The 20,607-nt window shown below is 47.9% G+C and overlaps 4 protein-coding genes across 4 annotated transcripts; 1 reads left to right on the top strand and 3 right to left on the bottom strand.

Moving 5' to 3' along the window:
• Positions 1-89: 89 nt before the first annotated feature.
• Positions 90-908, bottom strand: ap4s1 (adaptor related protein complex 4 subunit sigma 1). The gene is made up of 5 exons (XM_068752334.1): positions 768-908; positions 598-684; positions 444-512; positions 344-355; positions 90-260 (listed from the first exon to the last, which is right to left on the bottom strand). Exons 1-5 carry the CDS (start codon positions 903-905, stop codon positions 135-137), a joined length of 432 nt encoding a protein of 143 aa, XP_068608435.1. The 5' UTR covers positions 906-908; the 3' UTR covers positions 90-134.
• A 908-nt stretch (positions 909-1,816) lies between these two features.
• strn3 (striatin, calmodulin binding protein 3) lies at positions 1,817-11,340 on the top strand. Its single transcript, XM_068752333.1, has 16 exons — positions 1,817-2,293; positions 5,664-5,767; positions 5,942-6,015; positions 6,261-6,339; positions 6,488-6,649; positions 6,735-6,873; positions 6,954-7,089; positions 7,154-7,293; positions 7,372-7,550; positions 7,827-7,874; positions 7,993-8,114; positions 8,210-8,377; positions 8,481-8,621; positions 8,746-8,853; positions 8,949-9,035; positions 9,139-11,340. The coding sequence occupies exons 1-16, from the start codon at positions 2,018-2,020 to the stop codon at positions 9,306-9,308; spliced, it is 2,133 nt and encodes a 710-aa protein (XP_068608434.1). The 5' UTR covers positions 1,817-2,017; the 3' UTR covers positions 9,309-11,340.
• Positions 11,341-11,786: 446 nt separating this feature from the next.
• On the bottom strand, positions 11,787-14,392 carry ccdc65 (coiled-coil domain containing 65). The gene is made up of 7 exons (XM_068752173.1): positions 14,258-14,392; positions 13,824-14,146; positions 13,465-13,615; positions 13,252-13,398; positions 12,283-12,501; positions 12,087-12,209; positions 11,787-11,993 (listed from the first exon to the last, which is right to left on the bottom strand). The coding sequence occupies exons 1-7, from the start codon at positions 14,390-14,392 to the stop codon at positions 11,787-11,789; spliced, it is 1,305 nt and encodes a 434-aa protein (XP_068608274.1).
• A 1,468-nt stretch (positions 14,393-15,860) lies between these two features.
• On the bottom strand, positions 15,861-20,607 carry coch (coagulation factor C homolog, cochlin (Limulus polyphemus)). The gene is made up of 14 exons (XM_068752172.1): positions 20,574-20,607; positions 20,305-20,349; positions 19,857-20,013; positions 19,140-19,273; positions 18,911-18,964; positions 18,411-18,467; positions 17,966-18,113; positions 17,758-17,861; positions 17,453-17,679; positions 17,254-17,368; positions 16,817-16,960; positions 16,588-16,744; positions 16,133-16,227; positions 15,861-16,035 (listed from the first exon to the last, which is right to left on the bottom strand). The coding sequence occupies exons 1-14, from the start codon at positions 20,605-20,607 to the stop codon at positions 15,863-15,865; spliced, it is 1,644 nt and encodes a 547-aa protein (XP_068608273.1). The 3' UTR covers positions 15,861-15,862.

Below are 20,607 nucleotides of genomic sequence, written 5' to 3'. Positions count from 1 at the left end.
GCTACATGCTAACGGCTATCATTCATGTCAGCAGTGATCCCGACAATTATGGGATGTTTGAATTCGTTTACACAATTCAGGTTCAACTTCCTCGTGTCAGTTCTTAAACGGTCTATGACATCACTTCCTGTATGTCAGTCAGTCATCTTATCAAGAGCGGTGAGCGGCGCTAGGACGCGGCTCTTGTTTGTCTCCACGATGTGGCCGTTCTGGATCATCTCGTCCAGGATGACGTGAACCCGGTCCAGGTTGAACATGATCTGATGGTGACGCGGGGGGGTCAAAGAAACTTCATCTACGTCAGACAGGAAGTACAGATGACGCCGGAGTGATTAAAGGATACGTCCAGTTCACTCTGTCGGGAGACAAACGGGAATCAGAATGAAAAATGACGTAATCTGATCAAGGGAATCAGTTTCAGGCTGAAGCTCTCCTGAACTCACCACTCGACTGAAGTATTTATCCAAAACCTCTACGAAGTTATGAACTAGTTCGTAGATGGAGAGCTCGTTCTGTGGAGACAACGCGAGGTTCAACTTCAGCTGTCGTACAACGCTCTGGAGCAGCTGAAACCTGCCGCTCAGGTGTGTCGCTCACCTCACTGTCTGTCACGCCGACCACGATGTAGAGAGCAGCGTACTGACGGTACACGAGTTTAAAGTCCTTATACTCCACAAAGGAACACTGGACACAAGTTGACAGCACAAACACTGGGTTTATAGTTTGAGATCGATTACCAAACTCTTGTCTTCTCCGGGAAGGGTCACCTGGTCCTTCTTGCGGCTCAGGCAGCAGCGGACCACGTCGGCCTCCAGCGCCGCTCTCCTGCTGAGCTCCACAGGTTGGTAATACCTGGACAGTCTGGTCTGGCCCTGCCGGTTCACCATCAGCAGGAACTTGATCATCCTCCGATCTGAGACGAGCAAGGCATGAACAAGACGGCCTGTCATCAGCACAAATATAATCAGCAAACGCCTGTCTGGCATCTACTCTTATTGCTTCAAAGACGTTCTTGCCTGAGGCAAAAGCAGGAGCTCAGAGGTTTTGTTTCATCTTGACATTTACTTCTGACACCTGTTTTGAGCCAATACAGGTGTACTGTATTATTTACAAGTAAGGATGCTAAATATATTGTGTGATGGCGGAAATACTCAAATATTTCAGTACCACAAGACAGTACATTCCTGCTGGATTACACTTGTGTATCTCATTTGAATACCCTTACGCACTCTCCATTGTTTACAACTTCAATTGCGGAATTTACAGTGTCTAAGGAGATCCTAAAGGCAGCACACTGTACGTACGTACACACGTCACAACTACGACCGTCAATTAACGATGTTTTAATAAATCATACGTCTTTTGTACGACAGGTATTTAAACGGCGCAAATGTTTCTTGAACTCACCGAGAACTGTTAGCTTGTAGCTAACTGAGCCCCATCGCATGATTGGCGCATGCTCAGTGATTCTGGTGCCTTAAAGTGCAAACCGGAAATAAGAATTTTAAAGACGCCCACATTTCAGATCGTTGTGGCGCTAATAGGATATCTGTATTTTGTTTTAAATGTTGTAGATGATGTTCTTATAGATTATATTAAACATTTTATTGTCATAATAAACAACATAGGTAATCATTTATTCATAGAATGAATATGAATGTGAATCATGAACCAAGACGGGGAATCTACATTTTCCGAGTGCCTAAAATGTTACATGATATACTGCGATGACAGGAAAACGAGGATTTATCTTTCCCGTCATGCAACGCGAATGCGTTCTCGCTCCATGAACATCGTATCCAGTGAGAAACAGAGGATAGTAATGGCGGCCGGGTAGCTCCACACGTAAACACCGCGTCTGCAATCATTCGCACTCACCGCAGCCCCGTAGGGGCAACCAGCGTCACATAGCGCGGCGGAGCTATAGACGGATTCAAGGGGGGCACGAGAATTATTCAGCGCAACGTTACTGTCTGGGACTTTCCTTCTACTTTTCTAAAAAAAAAAAAAAAAAAACATGGACGAGCGCCCCGGCGGAGGAGGGGTTGGAACGGGAGACCCACGACAGCCTCCGCCGCCGCAGCAGCAGCAGCAGCAGCAGCAGGGCAGCAACATCAGCGCTAATCCCCCGATCGGAGGTGGCGGTGGAGTCATGGTGCCCCACCAACAGGACGAACTTCCCCGGCCGCAGCAGCAGTACACTATCCCGGGTATTCTACACTACATCCAGCACGAATGGGCCAGGTTCGAGATGGAGAGGGCACACTGGGAAGTGGAGAGGGCCGAGCTCCAGGTTAGCCATTTAGCATTGCATTAAATACAGGCTAGCGCAAGCTAGGAAGCACAACAACCGGTGGACAGTCCAGTATAATTTAAACCAAGTTGTGGTTGTTAAACAAAACAAAAATGCCACGTACTATTTTCTCTGTGACGTTCCACTTGACAACTATCGTGGCCCGAATTGACGTTCACAGCCGAACAAATGTTTCTAACTTGGCTAGCTAAGCTGTAAAGCTAACAGGTCAGCGCTCGGTTGTTAGCTGTTAGCATCGCCGTGCTGTCAAAGGGGAACTCGGCATTTAGCATTCGCCGTTAGCTTCCCTCTGCTCGCATGCGACTCTGTAATTGAAGCCTCCGTCGCGGACGCTTCGTGAAGGAGTGGATCCAGGTGTAGCCGTGTTATTAGCCGATGTTGCCCACTCAACAGCCGGGCCCGAGCTGCTGAATGTCAAATAGAATAGAATAGCACTTTATTGTCATTACACACGGTGATGTAATGACATTAAACAGGATCTGCACTGTGCAAAAATCAAGTAAAGCTATCATTGTACGACATATGTTTATGTCTAGTTGTGGTTTTTAAAAATAAAATGACACTTAATCATATTAACAGTTAATGGGCTACTATTAAAATATTCTAGATCACGCCTGTGAACTAAACTGAAGCTCCCAGACTGCCTCAAAAACAAACACTCTATCATGTTTTTGTTATGATGATAAACTCATAAATCTTCTTAGACAACGTCAGAATTATTTTAACCTCATCATTTTGACAAACATAGTCGTCTCTGTCAGCCCCGATTGAGTAAAAACTAAACTTGTCATGTCTGGATGTTGTGGATTCCGGTTTTCGACACATGAAGAGAAAGATGATATTAAAACAAGTCGGTTTTACGTGGTGAGGCTCATCCGACTGTCCGGTGGACATTCGGCTGTAGTTTCTCTACGACTGTGTGAAGTACTTAAATGTGGGGCAGGTCACGTCTTTGTCATAACACACCCTGCAGCAGTGTGAGGCGAGGTCTAGGCGCACTCTGTGTTTGCTCTGACTTGTTGCGTTGTGACACTGGATGCCTGAAGCATGACGCTGGCAGATTCTGATGAGAGTCAAACGTACCAGCGGCTGCTGAATTGAGCCGACCAAAAGGGCAAATGTTTCAACGGTCCTCCCCGTGAACGTCTGTCATTCCCGGGAAACTCTGGAAGGGCTTCGATACGCCACCGAAACGCTGCCGTCCCGCCGACAGTTCTTGAACCAGTTTCTAACGTTCCTGAGTCCCTCAGGGAGAGCCCAGGAGCCGGCGATGCTTCACAGTAGAGCTCTCATCCGAAAATCAGGTTGTTTAACTGTATGAGAAGTTTAAGATCCGTCCTGTCGGAGCGCCGCAGGAAGCAGCAGCAGATGGGTTTTACAGTCCGGGCTTGTTAAACCAACCCGAGCCGTAAAATATTGATGCTGAATCTGTATTTGCTGCCATCGGGGAGAGCTGCAGGAGGAAGAGGTGCTGCTTACCTGGCTAGCTTAGCATGTCACCTGCGCTCATGCAATAATGTGGCTAAACAGAGTTTTACCAAAGGTCTGTACAACACCTGCAATGATGTGGTTCAAAGAGTATTTGACTGGGAAAACGCTGCAAACGGTGCGACTGTTTGGTTAAAGCTTTAATGGGAGGTGTGTCAGAGTGTGATTTGTTTCTTTTATCTTGTGTGTGCGTTTAGTTACGCCAAATCTTTACGAGTTGTTTTGTCTTTCAACATCTCGAATTTCCCACATTTTATTCTGCTTTCAAACAAAAAAATGTAAAAGATACACCTTGTGTTATGAAAGGCGATGAAATACCAGAACCCCCAGCGCTAAAAGGAAACCTCCCGGATGAACCGAATTGCTCTCCATGCCAACTAAATGATCCCAGGATCCAGAGATCAGCCTCTGACATCACTGGGGTGGAATTCTGCCCCCCCATTCATTGCAGATCTGATTTAGTGAGGCCACATGTTAGGGTTTGGGAGTGTGAACGGTTCTCCTTAGGTCCCACCCACAGCCTCTAAGTGGGGTTCTGATCCAGAACGCCACAGGACTTTAACGTTTCTCCTTTTGAGCTGAAAAGATCTCCAGATGTTAAACTGAGGTTGCATTGGAAGAGGTGCTGTGTTTCAATCCCTTGAACAACCAAAATCTAGATTTTAACCAGACCTGGAGCCGAGGGGGTCAAAGGTCACCGTGTTTACCTTGACAGGAGTCTGTCTGCCCTTGGGTCAGTGCTTGGGGGGGACTTCCTAACGGCGTCCTGGCCCACTGGGCCCTGCTCTGACAGCCCGATCCCAGCTGTACGCTAAAAGTAGACGGCCTGAAATAATTTCACACACACACACACACGCACACAGGCCGAGGTTCAACTGTCTGTCAGTCACAAAAATAAATAAGACAGGATTAAGCAACAAATCAATTTCATTATTGATTTACACCTACTGAGTGGTGTGTGTGTGTGTGTGTGTTGTTGATGAACCCCCACCCCTGAATCGGGCAGCCTTGTAAATCTGGGTCAGTGATCTCACTTCTTCATCGCCACCATCACTGCGCTCTGACCTCACTACAACTCCCCGAGGAGCGCTTGATTCCATTTCAGCAGGTGCTTTAGACGGGTGGGGAGGTGTGACTTCTGTCTTCCGTCCGTTGGCTTGGATGCCCTTTGGCTTTGAAGCTGTAGCGTGACCTGAAACGTAGCGCTCGTCCCGTGTTGTGTTAAAAAGACAGTGTAGCTCGTAGCATCTTTGTTGCTAGGCTAGGTTGTTATTAGCTGATTGGCCGGAGGTGCCTGTTAGCCCAGGGTAGCTCACAGGAGCTCGTATGACGTGTTTACCTTCACGTCAGAAATAGCTGACTCGCTGCTTCCTACTTACCAATCAGCCGAATCACCGTGGCAACGGAGCGGGACAAGAGGACTGCACAGAAAATGGGTGGAAACCGGTTCTTCTGCCGTTTTATCTGCCTCTCTGGGATGGACCTTTCGGATTCTGTGTCGTCACGGTGACCCGTACTAAAGGAACTCATGACCCCAGTTTGCCCATGAACCCCCCCCCCCCCCTGTTGCCATAGGCATCCTGACAGAGATTGTGTGTGTGTGTGTGTGTGTATAAATAGATGTCAGCCCTCATCAGTGTTGGGTTTCAGCAGCAGCTGCTCACAGACAAATGAGCATTGAGACAGGTGTGTGTCCCCCTTCCTGCCATTGGGGGAGGAGTGGGGGACACCAAGAAATGCACATCTGGAGATGAAGCACTTGGTTCATAAGTCGTGTGGTTGATGTGTGTCGGCGTCCCTCTTGTGTTGCTTGCGTCTTCCGGTCTGGTTTGATGACTCTGATCTGTGTCTGTGTTTCCAGGCGAGGATAGCGTTCCTGCAGGGCGAGAGGAAAGGGCAGGAGAACCTGAAGAACGACCTGGTTCGAAGAATAAAAATGTTAGAATATGCTTTAAAACAGGAAAGGTAAGAACTGCCGTCGTCTCCGACTTCATCATGATGAAGATAGAGATTCATTTCCTCATCTCATGTTGTACACAATGAAAACTGCAGTAAGTAGTTGCACAGTATCCTGTAATAGTTTATCAATTTGATGTAAAATTGTCATTAAAGTTTTGTTTTGTTGTGATTTTTCATCAGAGCAAAATACCACAAATTAAAATATGGAACGGAGTTAAATCAAGGAGAGATGAAGATGCCAAGCTTCGAAACAGGTGGGTGACGCAGACCGCTCGTCTCCCACCCTCCTGCTCCGCAGCATCCGGCTCATCCGTTCCGTTGCTGCTCTGAAACGGGATTAATGGGATAATGTTTTTACTGAGACGGATTCTGTCAACTACGACTTTCAGGAAGCTTTTTCACATGGCAGAGAAATGTCTCGAAGTCTGAATGCTTGCTATTCAGTGTTGACACATCTGTGTCTGTGTGTGTGTGTGTGTGTGTGTGTGCTGTCCTTCAGACACCAAAGACTCAGACGTCTCTCCTGTTCCAGCCAACAGTCAGCTCACCTGGAAACAGGGAAGACAACTACTCAGACAGTAAGAAGACTCGATGTCTGATGACTGTCCAAAAGAAGATTTTATTTCTCTATTTTAAGCTACACTTGAACTTAGAATCTTTTTGCGTGGCCAGACAAAAGGACACTGGTAACGGTGGTGGTGTGTGTGTGTGTGTGCGTGTTTCCAGGTACCTTCAGGAAGTAGGATACACGGACACCATCCTGGACGTTCGCACTCAGAGGGTTCGCTCTCTGCTCGGCCTGTCGGGATCCGAGCAGAACGGTTCTGTGGAGAACAAGAACCTGCAGCACCTGATCAACGGAACGGAGCGCTGCAAGGACGACAAGAGGTAGACGCACCTGGTTGCCGAGTGGAGGGGGGGGGGGGTCAGAGGTCACTCGCTGGTCGTAACTTTTGTGTGTTTTTGTGTCCAGGAGTCCGGGAGACGTTCTGGAGACGTTCAACTTCTTGGAAAACGCAGAGGACAGTGATGAGGAAGAGGACGAGGAAGGAGACCTGATGGATGACATCAACACTGACAAACACCACAGAGCCAAGAAACACAAAGCCAAGGTACCCCCCCCCCCTCCATCTGTTCCCTCCTTCCTGTCCTCATCCATCCGTCCCCGACTCGCCTCTGTTTCCTCCTCCAGATGGGCAACGAGGGCTTGGCGTCGGAGGACGACGCCGACACGGAGGAGGCGCTGAAAGAGTTTGACTTTCTGGTGACGGCGGAGGATGGAGAGGGAGCGGGCGAGGCTCGGAGTTCTGGAGACGGGACAGAGTGGGGTAAGGCAGGCGGACCGCCGGGACGTTCGCTAAACTGCTGTTCATTCCACCTGCCTCTTTGTAGCAGAGCCTCTTCCGTTTCCTCCCGGCGGCGGGAAGTCCTTCCTCCTGGGGGGCTCAGACGACGTGTTGGAGAGCGTGCTGGGTTTGGGCGACCTCGCTGACCTCACGGTTGCCAACGACGAAACAGACTACAGCTACGACGTAAGACACGGCCCGAAAGCCACGGCTGGGCTCGGAACGCTCCGTCCATTAATCCCTCTGTCCACGTATCCACCGCAGCTGCCGTCCAATAAAGAGTCTTCCTTCAGGAAGACGTGGAACCCCAAATACACGCTGCGGAGCCACTTCGATGGCGTTCGAGCGCTGGCCTTCCATCCTGTCGAGCCGTGTCTGGTCACGGTGTCCGAGGACCACACCCTCAAACTGTGGAACCTCACCAAGACCGTCCCCGCCAAAAAGTAAGCGCTGAGCTGGGAGACGGGCCAGATCAGGGAGATCCTCCCCGTCTGAGCAGAGAACGCCATCCACCTCCACGGAACCTCGCCGTGTCACGGCAGCCTCTTTTAGCATTAGCATCTCATTTTTATCTCTGGCACTTTCTGATCCGAGCCTCAAACACTGATGGATCAGAGTTCTACCCATAATCCTCCACTGCAGCGCCCTCTCACGGTTTTGTGCTCAGTCTGACATTTTTTTTTTCTGCCTTTTCGTTGCTTTTTTTTTTTTTTTTTTAGAAGTGCCTCGTTTGATGTCGAGCCCGTCTACACATTCAGAGCCCATGTGTACGTATCTACACACACACCACACACACACACACACACACAGTAATAACGAGCACATTGATCGGTGCTGCTGTAGATGCTTGTCGGGTACATTAGCTCTCGCCTTCCTGCTCCCCAGCGGTCCAGTGTTGTCGTTGGCGATGACCTCCAGCGGTGAGCAGTGTTTCAGTGGGGGCATCGACTCAACCATCCAGTGGTGGAACATCCCCAGCTCCAATGTGGACCCTTACGATACCTACGGTACCCCAACACACGCACACAAACTCGCAACGATTCTCCAAAACGTCTTTGCTTTCTAAAAAAAATGTCCTCTCTCCCACCTCCTGTCCAATCAGATGCCGGCGTCCTGGCGGGGTCGTGGCTGGGCCACAGCGATGCCGTGTGGGGCTTGGCTTACAGCGGCATCAAAAACCGCCTCCTGTCCTGCTCGGCCGACGGAACGGTCAAACTGTGGAACCCGTCGGAGAAGAACCCCTGCATCAGCACTTTTAATACAAACAAGAGTGAGGACGGGAGAGCAGTGGCGTAGCGCCATCTAGAGGATGCATCGGGAACAGCATCACATCGATCCTGTGTGTGTGTGTGTGTGTGTGTGTGTGTGTGCAGAACACGGCGTCCCCACGGCGGTGGACTTCAACGGTTGCGACCCCGCCCACATGGTGGTGTCGTTTAACAGCGGAGACGTGGTGGTGTACGATCTGGAGACTTGCAAGAGTGCGCTGGTTCTGAAGGGGCAGGGAGAAGGCAGTAAGTGATCAGTAGTTGATTATAAACATCGTAATCTTCCATATTTTGATCTGCCCTCATCCGTTCTTTGTTTTTTTTGTCTGTTCTCCCATCCCCTCTTGGTTCCCCTCATTGATCCGCTCAGCTCTTCCGGAGTCCAATCACATCAACAAGGTGGTGAGCCACCCCACGCTGCCCGTCACCATCACCGCTCACGAAGACCGACACATCAAGTTCTACGATAACAAATCCGGTGAGTCAAAGCGGCTCCCCAAAGTCGGGTACCCTCCTGTGTGCGCTGTAAAGATGTGTCTCCCTGCATGTTGGTACCTGTCTGTCTGTGTGCAGGTAAAGTGACCCATGCTATGGTGGCTCACCTGGATGCCGTCACCAGTCTGGCTGTGGATCCTAACGGGATCTACCTGATGTCTGGCAGTGAGTCTCTTTTTAAACCCAACACCATCTCTGACGCTCGATCGTCGCTTCCTCTTCGCAGCCCTTTCTCCGCCTCCTCTTATTCTCTCCATCCTCCCCTCAGGTCACGACTGCTCTCTGCGTCTGTGGAACCTCGACAGTAAGACGTGCGTCCAGGAGATCACAGCTCACAGGAAAAAGAGCGAGGAGGCCATCTATGACGTGGCCTTCCACCCATCCAAGGCCTACATCGCCTCCGCCGGAGCCGACGCCCTCGCCAGGGTCTACGTGTAGACCGGGGAGGAGGAGGAGAAGCACCCCGGGGCAAGAGAGATGGATGGAGGGGGAGAGAGAGAGACATTAACAGTACTCAGGTCTGTTCGGGTCTCTGGACACAGAATATATAGTATTGAAAGACTGGATGCGACTCCATCAGATGACTGAACACGCACACGGGTGAAGAGGTGGCTCTGTGTGTGTCTCTGACTGATTGAAAGAGGATCAGCAGCAGAAACACAAACGTCATGGAAACGTTTAAACCCCGCAGGTCGTCACTGAGAAGCTCACCTGTCCTGTGATGTCATCGCCCTCATCTGCAGAGTCCTGAACATAGCTCTGATGACACTACTCAAGCTCCGCCCCCACGGAGAGCAGAAACAGAGCAGACAGACTTCAGGGAAAAATCCCCCAAATGTTGTGTGTTTTTGTTGTCTGAGATACCCACTTGAGTTCCATTTGACTCATAATTCCTAATATTTGCAAATCTTTCATAAATCTCCTTGCTCCATTTTGGAGAAACGTACCGGGGGGATTTTTCCTTTCAAGTCTCAATCTCCACTGTTCCTAACGGAGGAACCGAACGTGTGATGTTTTAACCTTCATTGTTTTATCATATTGAAGTTTTTATAGACTAAAGAAGATTTTGTTTTTCAGAAGGTAAATTCGAGCATTGGTAAGAAAGCCAACATTAGCTGCAGATTTTATTTTTTTTCTAAATCAGGTAAAAATTCAGATTCGGGCTCTCTGATGAAAAAGAAGCTGATTGGTTAATCCACCCCCGCCACAGCCCCTGGTGGCCCAATCAGAGCGCTGCGTTTTAACCGCTGAGGTTACAGGTCCAGTATTCAGACTTTGGGAGTTGGTTACATGTGGATGTGAAATAAATCTAGTTTTTATAATCGTTTTTATAAACGTCTTTGTTAACGGCATTAAGGAGAATTCTGGTTCCTCATTCCCGACTAGTCCTCTATTTACAATGCTCATCGTCCCTCCCGCTCTTCTATTTCCTGTTTCCTGTCACATGGTGGTTCTCGAACTGCATCACCGTCCCTTTACATACGTAAAGGATTTTGTGAGAAAATCTAGGTAATTTCAGTGGGGATTTGGCCAAATGGAGAGGAGGAGGAGAAGGAGCTGCTGATGAGCTCCAAGCAAAGGGTATACTGTAATTGAATCCTTAACATGCTGCCTTCAGGTAGCGTGGAACATTATACCTCCATTCAGGCAGCTTCACTCTGGGCGTGACGTAATGACCCATGTCACCTGAACACACCTGGGCAGTTTTACAAGGTTCTTTATTCCTCCCCATCTTTTTTTAAATGACTGAAATTTCTCCTTAGTTATAATTTCTACAACTGATTTAAACGTTTCCTCTGTTCAGTACTATATGACATATTTATTTATCAGGAGTAAATAAGGTATGAGGCACGAATGCTGCTAAAATCTAATTTTATAGCAGGAAATGACTGATGTGTTGTGAAATTAAATTCTTGTGATGAACCAGAGTCCTCTAAAAAATAAAGCCAAATCCTGCTGAAATGGAATCTCACCAAACTGTAACTGTAGCAGCGATGATGCGATGATGACTTCAGAATATTTCAAAATCTTGTCCTTAAAATAAAAAACCTGTTTCAGAAACGGACCAATTGGGAACCTCCTGCAGCTCAGGCTTGGACAACAAAGCTGCCACCTGATTGGCTGAGCTTTTCTGAGGCGGGGACATTTGTTTCTGGTTTAATTTAATATTTTTACTGAAGGGATCTGACTCCTGATTGATCACAACTAACACATTTTTATTTCTATGTTCACTCACGCTTCGACTTCTTATGTAACTAAAGACTTTGAGTAATGCATGATTAATACAATAAAAGTATTTTTTCTAGTCTTCTGAGAAAGTTGATAAAAACAGTTCTGGTCAGTTTGCGAGTTTTGTAAGTTTTTTTTTTTATTCATAAAGTTATGAAACTGCAGATTTGAAAGATTGTACCACAAAGCAGAATACAACTGTATATAAAATGTCTATAAGAACTATTAAATGGTGTACCTGTACAGAAGCTGCTGCTCCGCTTGTTTTGTATGAACAAAATGTTCTGTTTGTCACCCAACAGGAAGTGTACCTCCAAAATAAAAGTTAAGGCAGGAGTTCAATTCCCCAATGGCAAACTAAAGAGATTACTATTATCTTCATTTTAAGCCCGTTTTAACTGTGTTATAGAAACATATTTAAATTCAACCAGGCAAACACCTTTTACTGAATACTGGGTTTTATTTTTAAACACAGACCTGCTTGCAGGGGTCACTGCGAGTTACTTCACATTTATGTATTTGAACAATGCTTCCCATGCCCCATATTATATTGAACCTTCCTTATAACAATGACAATAACAATGTCAATACTTAAACTAAACTTAACCACCATGTTTGAACTAGCATGAACATTGCTGTCGTTGACGGCGTGAACAGCCTCAACGATGGTGTCGTGTTGTCCCACGGTCAGCGTTTTGGGCGGGGCTTTGTCCCACGGATCAGCATTTTGGGCGGGGTGTTGGGGCTGGCCGCCAGGTGTTGACGGAGCTGAAGTTTCAGCTCCTTGTTCTCGCTCCTCAGATCATCTCTGTGTTTCTTTAGCCCTTCCAGCTGCAGCGCCGCCCAGTTGAGGCGCCGCGTCAACGGCCGCAGCTCTGCAAACTCTGATGCTTCCTACAAAGAGACATGGAGGTCGGCGAGTACAGACGGGCATGTTTCCTCTTTCTGTATCTGTCCTCACGTCCACACAAAGAATCTAAATCTCACCGCTTCTGGTTCCTCAACCTCCGGCCCGGTGGACTCCGGTCTCTGCTCCTCTGGAGGGAAGACCAACCCACACTTGACCTCCAGCTTGCGGCAGATTTCCATGCGACGTAAAACCCTCTCGCCCTGGATAGCACGGAGTGAAGCGATGAACGAGAGCAAGCACAGATGTGGATACGCTCGGCGTGAGATACTTCACCTTGGCAGAAGTCGCATGCAGCTTCTCTATAGCCTTGTTGCCGTGGACGACGAGGTCGGTGAGCTGTTTCTTGGCCGCTGCCTTAGACTGTTTGAGGTTCTTCCGAAGCTCGCTAGTCTTTTGCTTCACTTGAGCTATTGCTTCTTTCATTTCCTGCTCCTTCAGCTGGTGTTCTGCCCGAGCGGATTGATTCAGCTCCTTCTGCTTCCTGATTAAACCCTGAGAGGAAAGAAACGATAAACTTGAACCGGCTGGGCAGACGAGTGTCTTGTTTGTCTTACTTGATGAAGACAAGTCCAACATTCACGCGCACCATTTCCCGACGGAAACGTCTCTCTGCTACATTTGATGAGCATCAGAAGAAGGTAGCCTGGTCTGTTGAATTGCATTTTCTCTTGCATTGCGTGGAAGCAGGATGCACCATGGGAAGGGAACTACCGAGGCGTTCCAGACCATGTACATGGAAAAGCTATTCCCTTTGGCAGTGGCCCTTTTAATGCACCCTGCCACAAAACAAGAAGGGCTCAGGAGGTCTTGGCTTGGCTTTCAGCTTCCCCGGATCTCAATCCACTTCAGCAGCTGTGGGACATCCTGGAGACAGTCCTGGAGACAGTCCGATCCATGGAGGCCCTACCTTGCAACATCTTGGTGTCGGGTACCGTACCACAGCTCACCCTCAGAGGCCAGTGGAGTCCATTTTAACTGATTATTGAATCCATAAATGTGTTTTAATATAGTATTAACATTTCATATTTTTTCCTGACCTCATTCTGGATCAGACCCAGAAAGACATTTTTCTTCTTGACACGAGTTGAGATTTTTTGAAAAAGCCTCAATGGGGAAATCCAGATTTGTTTTGGTATCCAGATCGCTTTTTTCAACGAGATCCATCCAGCAGTTTTTATATAATCCTGCTAACAAACAATCAGACAAATGGCGTCCCCATGGCCGGGGGGGGTAGCTACTGACCTGCAGTTGCTCCACCCTCTTTGCGTCTGCATCAAGCTCTTGAGCGGACTGCTCTGCTCCAAGCACCTCTTTGTCCATCGTCTCACTCTCCTCCTTCGTCTCACTCTCCTCCATAGTCTCACTCTCCTCCAGACTCAGTTTAGCCATCTGTCCACAGAGAGGGGGGGCATCAACACACCTGGGAACACCTGAACTGGTTTGCTTTATACGCACCATGTCATCGTGAGTCACGTTGTGTGCTGTGATGATGTCTTTGTATAGTTTGTGGGTCGCCGTCATCTCGTCTTGGTGGTGCTGATCCAACATGAACTTTGCGTCCTCCAGCACGGCTCGCCGCTGCTCCATGTTGGTTGACATCTGATCCCTGACGCAACATTCACACAAGAGCGATTATGGATCAGCGTGCAGCGAAACCAGCCCTGACTTCACCTCGAACACAGGAAGTGACACAAGTCTGATGATCTCGCTGCACTGTTACAGTGTGAAGTGAAAAATCGAATTAGTCAAACATCAAAAATCTCATTTTCATCCATGCACAGGTAACGTTTCTCAGGTGAGACCGGTAGACTGACCTCTCAGAGCTTAACGTGGCGACGAGCTTCTGCAAGACGTTTCTCCGCTGCTGCTGCAGTGACGTCACCCGCCTGGCGTGCTGAGCCCGTAGACGCTCCGCGTTCTGCAGGTAACGCTGCCGCCCGCGGCGCAACCAAACAGAGCGAAGATTTACCTGTATGACGCTGTCCAGGTGATCGACCTCCCTCTCGAAGGTCTGCTTGGCCACGATGACTTCATTACGCAGCTTCTCGTCTCGAGTCTGAAGGAGGATGGACCTCCATCCTTCATTCACCTTCCGCATGTTCACCGCGGCCTCCCGCTCCTCCTTCTGCAGTTTGTCCTAAAGGAGGCGCGAACAATAAATATTCTTCGTGTTGTTCTGAGTCTCTATTTATAATAACATGAAATCATGTTAAACTTCCGGTTCCTTGGAGTCGGGGGGGGGGGTTACCTGCATAAACCGAGTGAACGCCTCCTCTCGCTTCTTGACGTTCTCCTCCGGAGTTGTCTTCTGCAGAGGGAGTTTCTCCTCCTCCCTCCTACCTCCTCCTTCACCTCTTCCAGCTGCCTTGGCTTTCTTCGGCATGATCCTTCCTCTTCCTCTTCCTCTCACGAACGTTTGTTGATAATCTGACTTTGAAACACCCGGATAAAAATGAAAGTTATTCCGTTTCCGCATTCATTTCATTTTGCGTTGTTTAGAGACGTTTACCGTCTCTAAGTTTACCGTCTCTAAGCAACGGCTCGTGACACCGCCTCTCTCCAATGCCTATCCAATGACAGGACTAGACGTGACGCCAACTCGAAATCTGATTGGTTATCCCAATTGTCTGTTTCCGGTCACTTACAGCGGAAGAGGCGGCTGAAAGTTTTTTTTTATTACTTTATTAACGACATGAGTAAAGACAAACTCACAGCACGGATCTCATCCTTCGACATGACACAAAAACATTCATTCAGTAATTGCAATAGCATGACAAACGCTGCTTAATTTCCCATGTAAACACCAGATGGCGCCACTTCCCTTTCCAACGAACAAACAACCAAATAATGTAAATGCAACTTTATTGATAGGCACAAGAAATACATGTAATAATAAATACAGAAAAGGATATTATGTTCCATTTCATATCGACATGGCGTTGAAGATTTAATGACAGTCACAGATCTGTACGCCAGAAATTGGATTTATAGTTTTATTATTTATGAACGCTGTCATTAATAATAAAAAGAAAACCAACCTTTTGTTGTTGTTATGTCTCAAAACTACAGGATTCTGACAAAAGGCTGTTCCATCAAAAACTGAAAATGTATTTAACATTTCTCTGTTTAGAATTATTCTCTTCTTTGTTGTCTTTGCAAGTTTTGTTTAAATGGATCACTTACTTGATGCCTGGATGTTCAGCGCTGTATAAATTATTTTATTTACAGAGACAAAAAAAAAAATCAGATTAAAAAAAAGTTCTCCACCACAGTCTTCATCAGCTTGTCAAAGAACCACACGGGTAATTTAACTTTGTAAATCAACCCTCAACTTTTAGATTCCATTTATTTCAAGTCAATTCAACGTTTATAAAAAATAATCTAATCTATATTCCAACATTAAAAAATAAACATTTACATTTATAACCCAGGAGGAGAAGATAAAATGAAATGCACATGAAGGATGAGCCCCCCCCCCCCCCATTTGTCTGAAAGCACAGCAAGCAAATCTGGTTTATAAGTAAGTAATCGTAATATTTACGTTTTTCCCATAATGAAAGTAAACATTAAAATCGTTTCTTTTTCTCTGTCAGCAGTTTTTCCTCCTGGATCAATCAGGCTTTCTGAGCTGAATGATTTGGGTTTTGCTGACCGTTGATTGGATCAGAATAAGTTATTTGTCTTTTATACACTATACACAAGTGTTATTGGATTGTGTACAGTTTAAATACAACGCCGCCCTCGTATTTGAAATGCCTTCTTGAGGGTTTGGACCTGGTTTGAACAGAACCGATTAAGCAGAGCGAGTCACTTCTGGACCTCTTGGGTGTAGAATATAGACGTAAGAGCCCGTCTAGTTGTTTGCCGCAAAGTCTCGGCAGATGCCTCGGACCAGCGACGGGATGAAGTCGGTCAGGCCGCTGAATTCTCTGGTGAAGAAGGTGTGACTGTCCTTTGGCTCAGAGGACATCGATTCAAGGTCATGCCTGGGCGCCCAGGCCACGCCCACTGAGTAAATGAAGATGCCTGGTGATTGGTGGATGAGAAAAACATGAACAAACTATGATGCAGATTTAACAACAAACCAAATGCAGATACATTTTCTTTATCTTTGATACCACACCTTCTTTTTGTGCGGCCGCTGCCGGAGTGGTGACGTCATCGTATGATTGGCCGTCTGTCACAATAATCAGGAAGTTGCGACCTGGTCCTGTCTTCCTGTTGGTGGAAAACGTTCAGGCGAGGTGACGTCAGAAATCTTTGTTAGCAGGATTACAGAAAAACTGCTGGAAGGATCCGGATGAATAAAAATCTGAAGATGGGTCTTGGTCTAACTTTGATCCCATCAAATATTGAGAGTGATCCGGATTCCCATCTGGATACAAAAACATCTGGATTTCACACTTACTTATAATGGAGGCTTTAAAAAAAATAAAAATCCCATTTTATGCTGGAAATATTTTATTACATTCTCGTTTTGGGCGACAATTTCTTTTAGGATTTCAGCATTTGAATTCATTTAAGAAGCACTACTTCTTCTCCCAACAAAAGAATCAGGCGACTCAGGTGTGCCGTTACCTGAACAGGCGCTTGGTGGCGTAAGTGATGGCCTCTCCGGTGGCCGTTCCTCCATTCATGTAGGAGATCCTCCTCAGAGCGTTGATGGCGTTGTCTTTGTTGGCGTGATCCATCATGCCGAACTCCAGCCTCTGTTCGTAGGTGAACTGCACCGCACCTGGATGGGCGGCAGGTAGTCGGTCAGCCGGTTAGTTTGTCCATCAATCAATCGATCAGGTGAGATACCGACCGATGTGAGCTCCCACGTCAGAGATTTCAAAGCTTCTGGCGATCCCAGCCAGGAACTCCAGGACCTGTCGGAAGCTGTCGACGCCGACGCTGGACGAGCCGTCGATGAGGAAGCCGATGTTTACCGAGTTGTAGCAGGTTTTACCTGAAAACAGATTCCAGGTGGTGACAAAGCCTTTGATCCCGTTTCATCCAGGCGGCGATCTCTTCACAAAAGTCTGTTCATTTTAAAGCTATGGACAGAACAGACTTCTTTATGGGGGGTAGATGGAATAATATAATGTAGCAACGGAGGCCATTTTTGCAGTTCTAACCTTATCTTTGTGATATTTTTGGGCTGTTCGTTTCTTAATGCTGCTGCTGGTTTTAAGTATTGATGCTAACCTATGCTAACCAGTCACTGGCTGTACAACAACACAAAGGTCTGGGGGGTCTTACTGCAGAGCAGATGGTCCAGCGAGCAGAGCTTCCTGGTGAACGGTTTCACGTGTTTGGTGGTGGCGAACCAGCTGGAGATGGAATAATTGAAGAAACCATTATCTCGACACACCGCCTGCAGGAGGAGGACAAAAGCTTGGAGCTTTCAGTCGACACTAAATGTTTCATCAGGAATCAGCAACGAGAATGAAGTGCCGACCTTCTTCACGAAGTTCTTGTCGTGCACCATGGCGAGCTCCTCGGGTGAGGGTTTGGCCACAGACACCATGAAGACGTTGATGCCGGACTCTTTAGCCAGCATGGCCCCCTGATCCATGTTGTCGGATGGCCAGCCGTCGACCAGGACCACCATCACCCTGGGGTGTCCCCGCCTCCCCCCTCTCTCCTGCGTGAAGAAGGTATCGGCCGTGTGCATGATGGCCTTACCTGCAGCAGAAAGAAGAAAGCGGTCCAATAGACGTCTGACCGGGAGTCACGGCGTGTGTGTGTGTGTGTGTGTTTTACCTATGTTGGCGTCTCCGCCCAGGAATGCTAGCTCCTTGATAGCAAACAGAAGCTCTTTAGGCTGAGTGTAGTTTGTCAGAGAGAACTCTGTCTTGGGAGAACCACTGCACACGCACACACACGCACACACACACAGACACATACACACGAGTATCCTGAGTAAGTTCTATTCTCCTAAGATGTGTGTGTGTGTGTTGTGGACCCGGACCTGGCCTGGACCAGACCTATGTGAGGTCCGGTTTGTCCAACTCTCAGCATGGCGACCAGTTTAGTGACAAAGTTTTTCTGCAGGTTGAAACGGCGCTGCCCGATGTTGTTGCTGCTGTCGATCACCATGGCGATGTCTATCTGACAGTCTGCACACACACACACGCACACGTGTCACTGCAGCGTCAGTGTGGAACAGATTTGTTTTTTTATTACAAAAAGAGATTCCGACCGGATTGAAATCACAATTATGTCCCAGAGAGACTCGTTCCAAGAACTTTTTCATGAATTTGGTTTCTGGAAATTATCTCCTGATCCCTTCAGCCAATTCCTACTTTGGGAACCCGGTACCAAAACACAGAGGGGAATTATTTGTCCCCCCCCCCCGCAGCTGGAGAAGAAAGCCGTTCTTGGTTGTACTCCGGCACAAAACACTTTTAAGGTACCTTTGTTTCCACCTGTCAGAGCTTTCTTCACTGACGGCTTCTTCAGAGTTTTATTGGCTGCAGCAACAAAAACAAACCCAGGTCAGTGTTTCTGCTCCAAGCATCACATTCAGGCTGAGTCCGGAAGATCCGGCAGCAGGAAGCGCCTGATCATTTACCTCTCAGCTGGAACCACAGAAATAAATCTGATATTCACATAACAAGAGAGTCTCAGATGGATCCGTCCACACTGAAAACATTCGCATGGTGAACTCTGTGTTCGTTATTTTCTGCATCGCTGGCGGAAAATCTTCCCGCGGACATTTAGGGGCTTTTAATCTAAAACGTCTTGTCCACATTTGGAAACAAACAGCATTTGCATTGAAATCAAAAGCAGCAAATCAGAAGACGAGAAGGAGTCTTATTAATATAGGATCAATTATAAAACTGAAATCTGAACTGATGAATTCATCATTAAGAAAAAAAACTGCTTGGAACATAAATGAATGTCTTTTATTCACCTTGCTTTTCAGTGGTATTGGTGCCGGTCAACTCCAGGGGAACACTGATTGGCTCTGGCAACACACGCACACACACGGTGTTTAATGCTGTTTTTCTATTGTAATAATTAATCTGTCCACTAGGGGGGGGGGCAGAAGAGCTTCAGTGTGCAATAGTCTGTTAATAATCTAGTAGATACATCTCTAGTTTATCGTTATTATTATTAATGTGTGAAATAGCACCACCTACTGGTGAGGTCAAAGGAGGAGGTCCAGCTGGACAGGCTCCGTGATTGGACGCCGTTGGTGTTGGACGCGACGTACTGATGACGTCCTGGCTGCTTGTGAACCATGACGGCGCCTCCAGACGCACCGAGCAGCCCTCTGCAGAACCGGGACGCACCGGAACACAAACGGAAAACCTCCATCAGGTTCTGAGGGCGGAGTCTCGTTAGTTATCACTCCTGACCCAAATCGTAAAACGTAAACAACATCGGTGAGAAACGAAACTGTCCTCATGACCCGAATGAATGAATGAATCCAGCTTGATCCAATTCGTTTGATCGGAATCAGATTGTTGGGCAGGGAGGACGGATTCTCTTTAAACGGGAAGCCGCGTTTCAGAATCAGACTTCAGAGGAAAACATGAAGGAGCTGCAGTTCCTCGGGGAGCAGGGCCGGGATCGGGGGCCGTTCAGGGTCGACAGCTTAATCCCTCAGTCCTGCACATTCCTTCATGGCGTTGGCGTTTTGTCAGGGTTCAGCAGAGGGCAGGACTCCTGCTGCTCGCCATTATGCCATATCTGCTCCTCCTGACTCCAACCTAACCGGCTACCAACCTCCATCCAACCTGTCCCACGACCCCCCCGATGTCAGCCAATCAGCATTGAGGGCTCCCGTTGCGGTAGTTGTGTTGGACGGCGAGAGAATGTGACGCTGGGGGAATAAAGAGAAGGCGGCGCCCCACCTGTGGATGGCAGCTCCGCAGACGGAGGAGATGGAGGCGTACATTCCTGTTCCAAACACAGACCACCTCTGCTGGGCACAGTCTGGGGGACACAGCACCACCGTCCCGGTCTCCGTCAGGTCCACGCCACGCGACCCGCAGGCCAGCGGCTGCGGGACTGAGCCAAGAGGGAAATCAAGAATCAATAATGAGAGACTGCTTTCATCAAAGGGAGGAGAAGAGGAGGACGAGCAGGAGAAACTATGAACCCAGGAAAAAAATCTAACAGAAGTTCAAGTAGACAGAAACGTGTGATCAGCTGTAAGTGGCGTATGACATCACCCAAAGGAACTCCTCCCCCACGTTCTCTGGTGTTTGGAACGTTTGTTACCGGACCCTGAAGCAGCTCTGCAGCCACAACTAAGACTCTGATTGGACTGAAACAAAGACAGGGAGATGCAGGACTGACCGCTGGATACCGAAGCAAACGGCGAGCAGATCAGGAGCAGAAGGCCTGAAACGACACAGAGCGATCCTTTAAGGAGCTGACAGAGGACCACGCCCACAGGGTTTACCTTAACGTAGCAAAAGATCAAACAAGTAGAACTACTGCGTCCATCAGGCGTAATAACGCTCTGTGTGTCTGCAGACGATGCAGACGCAGACGCAGACGCAGACGCAGCATTTTATGTGTCGTGCAATGTTCAGTTAGGATGACAGAAAGAACGAGAAACGTACCTGTGAGAGGCAGCAGGGCAGATTCTCGAGACAT

This window comes from Brachionichthys hirsutus, chromosome 18, assembly GCF_040956055.1.
Source record: "Brachionichthys hirsutus isolate HB-005 chromosome 18, CSIRO-AGI_Bhir_v1, whole genome shotgun sequence".
NCBI classification, from domain to species: Eukaryota; Metazoa; Chordata; class Actinopteri; order Lophiiformes; family Brachionichthyidae; genus Brachionichthys; species Brachionichthys hirsutus.
Note: the sequence above shows the minus strand (reverse complement) of the source record. Positions and strands in the feature narration are given on the sequence as shown.

Excerpts from the sequence above, each read along its gene's own strand:
- strn3 (XM_068752333.1), top strand. The coding sequence starts at position 2,018 with ATGGACGAGCGCCCCGGCGGAGGAGGGGTTGGAACGGGAGACCCACGA. Across the intron at positions 6,340-6,487 it reads GGAAGACAACTACTCAGACA|GTACCTTCAGGAAGTAGGAT; the intron begins GTAAGAAGACTC and ends GCGTGTTTCCAG. Across the intron at positions 7,551-7,826 it reads AAGACCGTCCCCGCCAAAAA|AAGTGCCTCGTTTGATGTCG; the intron begins GTAAGCGCTGAG and ends TTTTTTTTTTAG.
- ccdc65 (XM_068752173.1), bottom strand. The coding sequence starts at position 14,392 with ATGCCGAAGAAAGCCAAGGCAGCTGGAAGAGGTGAAGGAGGAGGTAGG. Across the intron at positions 14,147-14,257 it reads CGTTCACTCGGTTTATGCAG|GACAAACTGCAGAAGGAGGA; the intron begins GTAACCCCCCCC and ends CGCCTCCTTTAG. Across the intron at positions 13,399-13,464 it reads ACGTGACTCACGATGACATG|ATGGCTAAACTGAGTCTGGA; the intron begins GTGCGTATAAAG and ends CTCTGTGGACAG.
- ap4s1 (XM_068752334.1), bottom strand. The coding sequence starts at position 905 with ATGATCAAGTTCCTGCTGATGGTGAACCGGCAGGGCCAGACCAGACTG. Across the intron at positions 685-767 it reads TGAGCCGCAAGAAGGACCAG|TGTTCCTTTGTGGAGTATAA; the intron begins GTGACCCTTCCC and ends ACTTGTGTCCAG. Across the intron at positions 513-597 it reads TCGGCGTGACAGACAGTGAG|AACGAGCTCTCCATCTACGA; the intron begins GTGAGCGACACA and ends TTGTCTCCACAG.
- coch (XM_068752172.1), bottom strand. The coding sequence starts at position 20,607 with ATGTCTCGAGAATCTGCCCTGCTGCCTCTCACAG. Across the intron at positions 20,014-20,304 it reads GTTTGCTTCGGTATCCAGCG|TCCCGCAGCCGCTGGCCTGC; the intron begins GTCAGTCCTGCA and ends CTCTTGGCTCAG. Across the intron at positions 18,965-19,139 it reads CTCCTCCTTTGACCTCACCA|AGCCAATCAGTGTTCCCCTG; the intron begins GTAGGTGGTGCT and ends GTGTGTTGCCAG.